Source organism: Coregonus clupeaformis, chromosome 34 (assembly GCF_020615455.1).
Source record: "Coregonus clupeaformis isolate EN_2021a chromosome 34, ASM2061545v1, whole genome shotgun sequence".
Taxonomy (NCBI): Eukaryota; Metazoa; Chordata; class Actinopteri; order Salmoniformes; family Salmonidae; genus Coregonus; species Coregonus clupeaformis.
The window spans coordinates 4,439,078-4,453,184 of record NC_059225.1 but is presented as its reverse complement, the minus strand read 5'-3'; the positions used below and the strand labels follow the sequence as shown (position 1 = coordinate 4,453,184).

General features: G+C 42.9%; 1 protein-coding gene across 2 annotated transcripts in view; it reads left to right on the top strand.

Moving 5' to 3' along the window:
- The window catches only part of LOC121549657 (GTP-binding protein Rheb), a 33,552-nt gene extending 19,797 nt beyond the window's left edge, over nucleotides 1-13,755 (top strand). For both annotated transcript variants that reach the window (XM_041861449.1, XM_041861446.1), the window contains 2 exons: nucleotides 10,311-10,392; nucleotides 13,251-13,755. In XM_041861449.1, the coding sequence (XP_041717383.1) occupies nucleotides 10,311-10,392; nucleotides 13,251-13,343 (175 nt within the window). In that variant the 3' untranslated portion in view covers nucleotides 13,344-13,755. The remainder of the gene's footprint in view (nucleotides 1-10,310; nucleotides 10,393-13,250) is intronic.
- The last annotated feature ends 352 nt before the right edge of the window (nucleotides 13,756-14,107 follow it).

Sequence of the window (14,107 nt, the reverse complement as noted above, 5' to 3'; positions counted from 1 at the left end):
GTGGTTATAGGAAGACAGTGGAATAGTAGTAGTAGTAGTGGTTATAGGAAGACAGTGGAATAGTAGTAGTGTTTATAGGAAGACATTGGAATAGTAGTAGTGGTTATAGGAAGACAGTGGAATAGTAGTAGTAGTAGTAGTTGTTATAGGAAGACAGTGGAATAGTAGTAGTGGTTATAGGAAGACCGTGGAATAGTAGTAGTGGTTATAGGAAGACAGTGGAATAGTAGTAGTAGCAGTAGTAGTAGTGGTTATAGGAAGACAGTGGAATAGTAGTAGTGGTTATAGGAAGACAGTGGAATAGTAGTAGTAGTGGTTATAGGAAGACAGTGGAATAGTAGTAGTGGTTATAGGAAGACAGTGGAATAGTAGTAGTAGCAGTAGTAGTAGTGGTTATAGGAAGACAGTGGAATAGTAGTAGTGGTTATAGGAAGACAGTGGAATAGTAGTAGTAGTGGTTATAGGAAGACAGTGGAATAGTAGGAGTGGTTATAGGAAGACAGTGGAATAGTAGTAGTGGTTATAGGAAGACAGTGGAATAGTAGGAGTGGTTATAGGAAGACAGTGGAATAGTAGGAGTGGTTATAGGAAGACAGTGGAATAGTAGTAGTAGTGGTTATAGGAAGACAGTGGAATAGTAGGAGTGGTTATAGGAAGACAGTGGAATAGTAGTAGTGGTTATAGGAAGACAGTGGAATAGTAGGAGTGGTTATAGGAAGACAGTGGAATAGTAGGAGTGGTTATAGGAAGACAGTGGAATAGTAGTAGTAGTGGTTATAGGAAGACAGTGGAATAGTAGTAGTAGTGGTTATAGGAAGACAGTGGAATAGTAGTAGTGGTTATAGGAAGACAGTGGAATAGTAGTAGTGGTTATAGGAAGACAGTGGAATAGTAGGAGTGGTTATAGGAAGACAGTGGAATAGTAGTAGTGGTTATAGGAAGACAGTGGAATAGTAGTAGTGGTGTTTATAGGATAGATTATTTTTTTCTCTCCCAGTGAAGGATGAGAGTAGTGAACAGCTGGTGGAAGGAGGACTAACAACTAGCGAGGGAAGACCGGATATGATGTGATCGACTGCTGTCATTTACCAGGCCTGTATAGTATAGTATACACTCAGCCCTTCCTCTTTCCTATTCTCTCTGTCTCTGTCTCTGTCTCTGTCTCTGTCTCTCTCTCTCTCTCTCTCTCTCTCTCTCTCTCTCTCTCTCTCTCTCTCTCTCTCTCTCTCTCTCTCTCTCTCTCTCTCTCTCTCTCTCTCTCTCTCTCTCCCAGAATAAACAGGAAATGGGGCACAGCCACCTCAAAGCGGGAAGTGTTGTCTGCTAATCTGACATCCCTTCCTCCTACACACACACACACACACTGTGGCCCCATTGAGATGATGTGCACACTAAGCAGCATTGAAGTGATTCATATTCTTCTCAGTGTGGAGTGAGTGAGGTGGTGAACTGTCCATTGAACAGACACACAACACTCATACAAACAACCCCCCCCCTTTGCCTCACAACCCCCCAACACACACACACAGACACAGACACACACACACCCCACACCCCACCCAGACACAGACACACAGACACACACACACCCACACACACAGACACACAGGAGCCTAGCAGACCTTGTTAGTCCACTAAAGTAATCCACTTGATTCTTCCAAGATGGCGAAGTAGTGCAGTCCTGTTTCTGTCGTGTGTCTGTCGTGTGTCTGTAAATAGCCTGTAAATACCCTGTTTTTTTGTATTTTTCGTACATTTTTCCCTATCAGACTTTTCATCCTTCTACAAAATATACTTTCCTGCAACCCGCCTCACTCAATGTGAAACGGATTCTATTATTGACTTACCTTTTATCTAGAATCTAGAATCTCCAGTTGAAACTAGCTAGCCAGCTAACTAGCTACTTGCTATTAGCCACAGCTAGCGGTGTTTCATCCAGATCATTGGATTTTTTCCGCGGGATTAATTTTAATCACTGGACATTGATCACCGGATATTCGGCCAGTCTGCACAGCGCGTTATCGACCCAGAACATATCAGTTTTTCCGCCGGAATCACTGATTCACTGGACCTTTAACTCCGGATTCATCGCTACCAGCTGGCTACAACAAAACGGAGGCTGTGGTCTGGCTAATCATCCCGAGCTAGGCCCATCTCCCGGCTATCTACCTCTCTATCAACCGGACGGGACCACCTAGTGTTGACACGGAGCCCCGCCGATCCTACACGACTGGTCTGCCGACGAAATCGTCTGATGTGGTTACGACGTTAACCACGAAGATTCCATCCATCTGCTAGCCCTGGCCCGTTAGCACACGTTATCCGTGGCCTCTTTACTCACTAAACTGAACTAGCTACTGAACTAGCTACTTGCTATTAGCCACAGCTAGCGGTGTTTCACCCAGAATATTGGATTTTTTTCTGCGGGATTAATTTTTAATCACTGGACATTGATCACCGGATATTCGGCCAGTCTGCACAGCGCGTTATCGACCCAGAACATATCAGTTTTTCCGCCGGAATCACTGAATCACTGGACCTTTAACTCCGGATTCATCGCTACCAGCTGGCTACAACAAAACGGACGTAGCACACGCTAGCCGTGGCCTCTTACTCACTAGCGCTTCACCACCGGACCTTATGATAACTCAGCTATACAGCTGATATCTGCTGGACTGTTCCTTTTTACGGTACTACATCCTGTTTATGTTTAGCCTCAGCCCAAACATGGTTAGTTTATTGTTGTTTCGGTTATTTCTAATTGTACTATATCACTGTAGACCCCCCAGCCTAGCTAAACCTGCCTTAGTTAGCTCCTTTGTCCCTCCCCCCATACACTCAGAGACCGACTCAATTGATGCCTCTAGAGATACTATCTCTTTCATTGTTACCCAACGCTTAGGTTTACCTCCACTTTACTCATATCCTTCCATATCCTTGTCTGTACATAATGCCCTGAATCTTTTCTATAACACCCGGAAATCTGCCCCCTTTATTCTATGTACCCAACGCACTAGAAGACCAGTTCTTAAAGCCTTTAGCCGTATCCTTATTCTAGTCCTCCTCTGTTCCTCTGGTGATGTAGAGGCTAACCCAGGCCCTGTAGCCCCCAGTATCACTCCTACTCCCCCAGGAGCTATCATTTGATGACTTCTGTAATCGCAAAGTCTTGGTTTCTTGCACATAAATATCAGAAGTCTACTTCCTAAGTTTGAGTTATTCACTGCGTTAGCACACTCTGCCAACCCTGATGTTCTAGCAGTGTCTGAATCCTGGCTCAGGAAGGCCACCAAAAATTCGGAAATTTCCATCCCCAACTATAACATTTTCCGTCTAGATAGAACTGCCAAAGGGGGTGGAGTTGCAATCTACTGTAGAGATAGCCTGCAGAGCTCTATCATACTATCCAGGTCTGTGCCCAAACAGTTTGAGCTTCTACTTCTAAAAATCCACCTTTCCAGAAATAAGTCTCTCACTGTTGCCGCTTGCTACAGACCCCCCTCAGCCCCCAGCTGTGCCCTGGACACCATATGTGAATTGATTGCCCCCCATTTATCCTCTGAGTTTGTACTGCTTGGTGACCTAAATTGGGATATGCTTAATACCCCAGCCATCCTACAATCAAAGCTAGATGCCCTCAACCTCACGCAAATTATCAACGAACCTACCAGGTACAACCCTAAATCCTTAAACATGAGTACCCTCATAGATATCATCCTGACTAACATACCCTCTAAATACAGGATCTCAGCGATCACTGCCTTATTGCCTGCGTCCGTAACGGGTCCGCGGTCAAACGACCACCCCTCATCACTGTCAAACGCTCCCTAAAACACTTTAGCGAGGAGGCCTTCCTAATTGACCTGGCCCAGGTATCCTGGATGGATATAGATCTCATTCCGTCAGTAGAGGATGCCTGGTTGTTCCTTAAAAGTAATTTCCTCTCAATCTTAAATAAACATGCCCCATTCAAAAAATACAGAACTAAGAACCGATATAGCCCCTGGTTCTCCTCAGACTTGACTGCCCTTGACCAGCACAAAAACATCCTGTGGCGTACAGCATTAGCATCAAATAGCCCCCGCAATATGCAACTTTTCAGGGAAGTTAGGAACCAATATACACAAGCAGTCAGGAAAGCAAAGGCTAACTTTTTCAAACAGAAATTTGCATCCTGTAGCACTAACTCCAAAAAGTTTTGGGACACTGTAAAGTCCATGGAGAATAAGAGCACTTCCTCCCAGCTGCCCACTGCACTGAGGCTAGGAAACACTATCACCACCGATAAATCTACAATAATCGAGAATTTCAACAAGCATTTTGCTACAGCTGGCCATGCTTTCCATCTGGCTACCACTAACCCGGCCACCAACTCTGCACCCTCTGCTGCAACTTGCCCATGCCCCCCCGCTTCTCCTTCACACAAATTCAGACAGCTGATGTTTTGAAAGCGCTGCAAAATCTGGACCCCTACAAATCAGCTGGGCTAGACAATCTGGACCCTTTCTTTCTAAAACTAGCCGCCGAAATTGTCGCAACCCCTATTACTAGTCTGTTCAACCTCTCTTTCATAACGTCTGAGATCCCCAGAGATTGGAAAGCTGCCGCGGTCATCCCCCTCTTCAAAGGGGGTGACACTCTAGATCCAAACTGCTACAGACCTATATCCATCCTGCCCTTCGAAAGTATTCGAAAGCCAAGTTAACAAACAGATCATCGACCATTTCGAATACCACCGTACCTTCTCCGCTATGCAATCCGGTTTCCGAGCTGGTCACGGGTGCACTTCAGCCACGCTCAAGGTCCTAAACGATATTATAACCACGATTGATAATAGACAGTACTGTGCAGCCGTCTTCATCGACCTGGCCAAGGCGTTCGACTCTGTCAACCACCGCATTCTTATTGGCAGACTAAATAGCCTTGGTTTCTCAAATGACTGCCTCGCCTGGTTCACCAACTACTTCTCAGATAGAGTTCAGTGTGTCAAATCGGAGGGCCTGTTGTCTGGACCTATGGCAGTCTCTATGGGGGTGCCACAGGGTTCCAATTCTTGGGCCGACACTTTTCTCCGTGTATATCAATGATGTCGCTCTTGCTGCTGGTGACTCTCAGATCCACCTCTACGCAGACGACACCATTTTGTATACATCTGGCCCTTCATTGGACACTGTGTTAACAAACCTCCAAACGAGCTTCAATGCCATACAACAATCCTTCAGTAGCCTTCAACTGCTCTTAAACACTAGTAAAACTAAATGCATGCTTTTCAATCGAACGCTGCTAGCACCCGCCCACCCGACTAGAATCACCACTCTCGACGGGTCTGACCTAGAGTATGTGGACAACTACAAATATCTAGGTGTCTGGTTAGACTGTAAACTCAACTTCCAGACTCACATAAAGAATCTCCAATCCAAAGTTAAATCTAGAATCGGCTTCCTATTTCGCAACAAAGCCTCCTTCACTCATGCTGCCAAACATGCCCTCGTAAAACGGACTATCCTACCGATCCTTGACTTCGGCGATGTCATTTACAAAATAGCCTCCAACACTCTACTCAGCAAATTGGATGTAGTCTATCACAGTGCCATCCGTTTTGTCTCCAAAGCCCCATACACTACCCACCACTGTGACCTGTACGCTCTTGTTGGCTGGTCCTCACTACATGTTCGTCGTCAAACCCACTGGCTCCAGGCCATCTATAAATCACTGCTAGGCAAATCCCCGCCTTATCTTAGCTCATTGGTCACCATAGCAGCACCCACCCGTAGTCTGCGCTCCAGCAGGTATATCTCACTGGTCATTCCCAAAGCCAACACCTCCTTTGGCCGCCATTCCTTCCAGTTCTCTGCTGCCAATGACTGGAACGAATTGCAAAAATCTCTGAAGCTGGAGACTCTTATCTCCCTCAATAACTTTAAGCATCAGTTGTCAGAGCACCTTACCGATCACTGCACCTGTACACAGCCCATCTGAAATTTAGCCCACCCAACTACCTCATCCCTATATTGTTATTTATTTTGCTCTTTTGCACCCCAGTATCTCTATTTGCACATCATCTCTTGCACATCTAGCATTCCAGTGTTAATACTATTGTAATTATTCTGCACTATAGCCTATTTATTGCCTTACCTCCATAACTTGCTACATTTGCACACACTGTATATATATTTTCTGTTGTATTTCTGACTTTATGTTTTTTTTACCCCATATGTAACTCTGTGTTGTTTTTATTGCACTACTTTGCTTTATCTTGGCCAGGTTGCAGTTGTAAATGAGAACCTGTTCTCAACTGGCTTACCTGGTTAAATAAAGGTGAAATAAAAATTTTTTTAAAAATCAAGGCATTACTGATCACTTCCCCATCTCTCTCACTTTTTTATCTCTCGCTCTCTTTCTGTTTCTCTTCCGGTCTCTCTCTCTGTCTGTGTCTCTCCCTCCCTCCCTCTATAGTACAGCATACCTCGCAACCTATTTTCCCACTCTAAAATTGGACAATGCAGTAGACTAGAGTTGTACAGTATATTGCCATTCATATCCAAACTGCAGGCCCCTACTAGTAGAGAGTTTGTTGAGTGTGTGTGTTGACAGATCTCAGTAGACGGGAAAGGCTTTTCGCGTGGCGAAGTGAGGAACCGGCTGAACCTCCGTATGAATCAATAACTCCAGGCTATTAAATCACAGGAGTGGATGGAAGATGCTGTAGGACAGCTACACCACTCAGCAGATGCACCACTAGGCTATATAGCTTTTGGCTCGGCTGAAGAAGACTAATGCCATGCATGCAGTTAGGATCAGGGGAGAAAAGGGGACGCTGTCTTTTCAGTGTGTCGGCGGGGTGTAGAAATAACCTGGTCCCAGATCTGTTTGGGCTGCGACCATAGGAGTTGGCTATATAGCACAAACAGATCTGGGACCAATTGAAAGGAGGAGAGATAGTGTAGTGAGCCTACTCTGTGGTTTATAGGGCCCGATTCAGACTTAGGAAATTAGACCTTTCTTACTCACGCCTTTCCTAAGCGCTTCTCACTAGTTGGTGTTTAGACTTGCCTTATGAAGGTGTGTAACGGGCTTTGCAGGCGTGGTTCCCTTGCGCCCTGAACACATTTAATTAAAACACTGAAAATCCTCGTGGAGTTTTCATTCAATAGGGTTTTCAGTACATTTATCTAAAGCCATCCCTTTAAATATGGTTTACCTTCTTTTTTAATTCAAATTTTCTCGACAGGCTCACTAGAATATCTGTAGAGAACGGTTCAGGATATAGGGATCAATTAAAGAAAGCAATCTAAATATATGCATATTTGTCTCCGTTTCAGCACCAACTGGTAGATTTAAATATACTCTTGTAGATTATTTAGGCAAACTTGAGGGTTAGGAAAGTGTTAACACTTTGCTTGACACCCAGCGTCATAATACGTTATGACACGGTCATAACCATGTCATAATATGTCATAACAGCTGACATAACTTGTCATAACCTGTTATAATATGGTCATAACACTGTCATGACACATATTTAGAACTGTTGTGACATACAGTTTGGACACACCTACTCATTCAAAAAATTTTTTTACTATTTTTTACATTGTAGAATAATAGTGAAGACATCAAAACTATGAAATAACACATATGGAATCATGTAATAACCCAAAAAGTGTTAAACAAATCATTCTTCAAATAGCCACCCTTTGCCTTGATGGCAGCTTTGCACACTCTTGGCATTCTCTCAACCAGCTTCACCTGGAATGCTTTTCCGACAGTCTTGAAGGAGTTCCCACGTATGCTGAGCACTTGTTGGCTGCATTTCCTTCACTCTGCTGTCCGACTCATCCCAAACCATCTCAATTGGGTTGAGGTCGGGGGATTGTGGAGGCCAGGTCATCTGATGCAGCACTCCATCACTCTCCTTCTTGGTAAAATAGCCCTTACACAGCCTGGAGGTGTGTTGGGTCATTGTCCTGTTGAAAAACAAATTATAGTCCCACTAAGCCCAAACCAGATGGGATGGCGTATCGCTGCAGAATGCTGTGGTAGCCATGCTGGTTAAGTGTGCCTTGAATTCTAAATAAATCACTGACAGTGTCACCAGCAAAGCACCCCCACACCATAACACCTCCTCCTCCATGCTTTACGGTGGGAACTACACATGTGGAGATCATCCGTTCACCCACACCACGTCTCACAAAGACACGGCGGTTTGAACCAAAAATCTCAAATTTGGACTCCAGACCAAAGGACAAATTTCCACTGGTCTAATGTCATTGCTTGTGTTTCTTGGCCCAAGCAGGTCTCTTCTTCCTATTGGTGTCCTAGTGGTGTCTTTGCAGCAATTCGACCATGAAGGCCTGATTCACACAGTCTCCTCTGAACAGTTGATGTTGAGATGTGTCTGTTACTTGAACTCTGTGAAGCATTTATTTGGGCTGCAATTTCTGAGGCTGGTAACTCCAATGAGCTTATCCTGTGCAGCAGAGGTAACTCTGGGTCTTCCATTCCTGTGGCGGTCCTCATGAGAGCCAGTTTCATCATAGCGCTTGATGGTTTTTATGACTGCACTTGAAGAAACTTTCAAAGTTCTTGAACTTTTCCGGATTGACTAACCTTCATATCTTAAAGTAATGATGGACTGTCGTTTCTCTTTGCTTATTTGAGCTGTTCTTGCCATAATATGGACTTGGTCTTTTACCAAATAGGGCTATCTTCTGTATCCCCCCCCCCCTCCCCCACCTTGTCACAACACAACTGATTGGCTCAAACGCATTAAGAAGGAAAGACATTCCGCAAATTCACTTTTAACAAGGCACCCCTATTAATTGAAATGCATTCCAGGTGACTACCTCATGAAGCTGGTTGAGAGAATGCCAAGTGTGCAAAGCTGTCATCAAGGCAAAGGGTGACTATTTGAAGAATCTCAAATCTCAAATATATAATTTGATTAACACTTTTTTTTGGTTATTTCATAGTTTTGATGTCTTCACTATTATTCTACTTGTAACAAATAGTAAAAAATTAAGAAAAACCCTTGAATGAGTAGGTGTGTCCAAACCTTTGACTGGTACTGTATATTGTTATTTTATAGCTGGTTATGACACCTACATAAGTGTCAAAAGCCAGAAAACCTACCACACAAGGCAAGACATTCCATTTCACCATAGCCTACGTGTCAACAGTATGTTTATGTTGTATACATTTTTTTTTTTATTGACCATATTAAATTATTGTAATTACACACATATTGATGTCAGACATGCACCTACCCCAATGCTCTGTTGCTGATGACTGGGATGAATGCATTTTTGTTTTTCCTTATGGTTTAGCTGACCCTGATTTTAATTTAGGATTTTAGACATATCTGATGGAGTTGACCAAATCTCCGGACACATCTTTTAGGAATCACAGTTTTGAGAGAAATATTCTTTAAAATTCACTGATGGCTATTGCAAGAAATTACATAAGATAATTATTCAGTTAATATCCATTATTTCCAGTTTTTAGAATTTTAAACCCTTTTTTGGAGAGTTTCAAATTGGGATCCTTTGCTTCAGACAAGGGCATGTCCAGACATAGAGCTGACATGGAAATGAATAATATTGAAAGTATTTACAAAATTCCCCAAAACAAATATTTTCCCTTATAAAATTCCCCTAAATGTAAAGTTTTAACTCAAAAAAATAAAAACGTATAAAAAATAGTTTCCCTGCCTGACAAGGATTGTCCCGATTTTCAAGAATCTCAGTACTAATTTCCTGCTATTCTACACGTTGCCCAAATTTGCTAAATGTGTGCAGTTTTTTAAAGCTAAACATTTATTTCATAACTTATGACATGTTCATATGCTATCTGGGGGGCCCCCAAAGCTATTCTCATGCTTAAATTATAGGTCAGAATACGCTTAGAGAGAAAAGTACATAAAAAGGAAATGACGTTCCATTTACGCATGCTTAACTCGGGTCGGAATCCCTTCCCCCATTTACATGTACATTTTAGTCATTTAGCAGACACTCTTATCCAGAGCCACTTACAGTTAGTGAGTGCATCCATTTTCATACCATAGTGAAAACCTGGGATAATATAGGGAGAGTGACCACAGCTCAGTTTCTTCATTAGAGCCTTACTCTCCTATAATGTTCCCACTGCATTTGAACACTTTCACATGTGGTTATACTGTAGACTGTGGCGTTACAAGCAAATGGTGTTCGCTTTGATATTCTGTTCCCCTCAGTACAAATCAGGAACTGTGTGAATAGGCTGTGCTGCTGTTACAAGCTAATTGTAGTCACTGTGATGTTTTTCCCTCTCCTCAGTGTAATCAGTTGTGAAGAAGGCAAGGCACTGGCCGACTCGTGGAACGCAGCGTTCATGGAGTCCTCCGCAAAAGAGAACCAGGTGATGATGATGATGATGATGATGATGATGATGATGATTGGACATCATTCACTCCCAGACCAATCGGATAGATATATTGAGTTTGACATCTACTGTAATGGGTGCCATCTTGGCACCGAATGTTCCAAGGCAATTACAGTCTAGTTTGAATACAAACAGGAAGAGTAATGTAAAGGAAGAAACATTTGGTGCCAACATGGAGGATAGTTTGCCAAAGTGTAATATCTACAGCTTTGTTAATCATTCTCAGCTCATCAATCTTTCCATCAGTTCTCATTCCAGTGTAGGGGGAAGGGAGGACAGAGCTAGGCAGGGGAAGAGGGGAGCAGCAATGGTAGGGTAGAGATTGATCCGACCCCATTTCTGTGCTGTGAGTGGTGATTCCAGACCAGGATGTCGTTTTGATCTCGGTCCCCAGGAGGAGAGGCCTTTTCTGGGGCAGCTGAAGACAGCAGCCTGGGCTCCAGAGAGCTCCAAGGAGAGAGGGAGAGCTTCTAGTTGAATTTCTCATTCTCTGCTCTCTTTTCCACGTTGATGTACAGTACCAGTCAAAAGTTTGGACACCTACTCATTCAAGGGTTTTTCTTTATTTTTACTATTTTCTACATTGTAGAATAATAGTGAAGACATCAAATCTATGAAATAACACAAATGGAATCATGTAGTAACCAAAAAAGTGTTAAACAAATCAAAATATATTTTATATTTGAGATTCTTCAAATAGCCACCCTTTGCCTTGATGACAGCTTTGCACACTCTTGGCATTCTCTCAACCAGCTTCACCTGGAAGGCTTTTCCAACAGTCTTGAAGGAGTTCCCACATATGCTGAGCACTTGTTAGCTGCTTTTCCTTCACTCTGCCGGCCGACTCATCCCAAACCATCTCAATTGGGTTGAGGTCGGGTGATTGTGGAGGCCAGGTCATCTGATGCAGCAATCCATTACTCTCCTTCTTGGTAAAATAGCCCTTACACAGCCTGGAAGTGTGTTGGGTCATTGTCCTGTTAAAAAACAAATTATAGTCCCACTAAGCCCAAACCAGATAGGATGGCGTATCGCTGTAGAATGCTGTGGTAGCCATGCTGGTTAAGTGTGCCCTGAATTCTAAATAAATCACTGACAGTGTCACCAGCAAAGCACCCCCACACCATAACACCTCCTCCTCCATGCTTTATGGTGGGAACTACACATGCGGAGATCATCTGTTCACCCACACCGCGTCTCACAAAGACATGGCGGTTGGAACCAAAAATCTCAAATTTGGACTCATCAGACAAAAGGACACATTTCCACCGGTCTAATGTCATTGCTCGTGTTTCTTGGCCCAAGCAGGTCTCTTCTTCCTATTGGTGTCCTAGTGGTGTCTTTGCAGCAATTCGACCATGAAGGCCTGATTCACACAGTCCCTTCTGAACAGTTGATGTTGAGATGTGTCTTTTGCTTGAACTCTGTGAAGCTGCAATTTCTGAGGCTGGTAACTCTAATGAACTTATCCTGTGCAGCAGAGGTAACTCTGGGTCTTCCATTCCTATGGCAGTCCTCATGAGAGCCAGTTTCATCATAGCACTTGATGGTTTTTGCGACTGCACTTGAAGAGACTTTCAAAGTTCTTGAAATGTTCTGTATTGACTGACCTTCATGTCTTAAAGGAATGTTGGACTGTCATTTCTCTTTGCTTATTTGAGCTGTTCTTGCCATAATATGGACTTGGTCTTTTACCAAATAGGGCTATCTTCTGTATACCCCCCTACCTTGTCACAACACAACTGATTGGCTCAAACTCATTAAGAAGGAAATAAATTCCACAAATTAACTTTTAAGAAGGCACACCTGTTAATTGAAATGCATTCCAGGTGACTACCTCATGAAGCTGGTTGAGAGAATACCAAGAGTGTGCAAAGCTGTAATCAAGGCAAAGGGTGGCTATTTGAAGAATCTCAAATATAAAATATATTTTGATTTGTTGAACTCTTTTTGGGATACTACATGATTCCATATGTGTTATTTCATAGTTTTGATGTCTTCACTATTATTATACAATGTAGAAAATAGTAAAAATTAAGAAAAACCCTTGAATGTGTCCAAACCTTTGACTGGTAGTGTACATGTTACTGGATAAGCGCGCACACACACCAAACACACCTCCTCTTCCAAGAAATGTTCCTCTGCTTCTCAGGAATAGGCACTACTGCTGAAGAAGACCATAAAGGTTTTCTATTGTTGCAGATAAAATTATTATTTTGACTGATTCTTTAAGGCTGTTCATTGCCTCAGTTGCAGAATCTCTCTGTAGTCAGTATGAAAATGTATGCACTCACAAACTGTAAGTCGCTCTGGATAAGAGCGTCTGCTAAATGACTAAAATGTAAAATATAGTATTTTCAAGGTTACAGTGGTTTTGTTGTAGGCACAGTGCAAATAGTGACTCAGGGTGTCCTGCTTCAGATCAATATGTATGATGACCAAAGAAGGAACCGACTATGTTGTATTTGTCTTTGAGGTTATTTAAATGTTATGGCCTGAATGCATAATTCAACACAATTGTTGTTATTTTCCCATTTTACGACAGGAGGCATGTTAGATCCATTGATGCTGCTGTGTGTTGATGATATCAAAATAATGTTTGTATCAAATATTCCTCTGTCGTCCAGTCTAATGTTTCAGCCTTTTTTCTTTCCCACAATTCATCTGTCAATGTTTGGTTTTCTGTAGATTGTAACATTTGCTGTTGTGAACTGAACACAACTTAACATTTCACCATCACCATTTTCCTACCTACTAAGCACAGAGCAGAGAAAACATCTGTCTGCACAGCCCTGTTGTCTTGATATTGACTTCCTGTTTCCTGTATGAGTCAGACGGCGGTGGAGGTGTTCAAGAGGACCATCCTGGAAGCGGAGAAGATGGAGGGGGGAGCCCCCCAGGGCAGGACATCCTGCTCCCTGATGTAACCATCCGCCCCCTGGTCCCTCGCACCCCGTCCCCAACCACAGCACTGGACACTGGGAAATCCCTCTACTTGAAGTGGCTAACTGCCTGTTCTCCTCGAGAAACCTCTTATTTTCTTTTTTTGGAAGGACAGAGGAAGAACTCGACGTTAAGAGTAATTATCCATCCCAGCTTAGAGTACACTCATCTCACTCACCCCCCCCCCTTACTTCTCCTTATTTAAAGCCTGTAATCTCATTTCTACCTGGCCTCCCTGCCCCTGCCTTCCCCTTGAAAAGTTTGTATAACAATGTATTTCTTTAAAAGTTATTATTATGGCCACTACAGTTAGCCAGCATTCATTCGCTAGTGTAGTGAATGTTGATTCCGTTTTTTTTTATTGTAATCATTAAATCTGCATATTGTTTCACTACAGTTTGATTTTCTGTCTGGTTGTTTCTCAAAATGTGATTGTTTTTGTTTTAGACAAACTATCAGAATACACATAAGAATTATATGTTTTGATAATACAGTATGTGATATGATATAGGAATGATATAATGTATCTTTGCCCTAACCTGTCTTGGGATAAGGGATTCAGTATTCTACTACCTCTTGGATCCTCTACCTCAGAACCTGTCAAAAGGCTGAGGTTGCCACCCAGTCAGGGAAACGGAACGTGTCATCACACCGCTCCTCACATTCACTCATGCCAGCTCTCAGAGGGGGGCCGTGATAATTAACGTTACCAAGGAGAAATGGAAACCTGGTGGGTTGGAATAATATG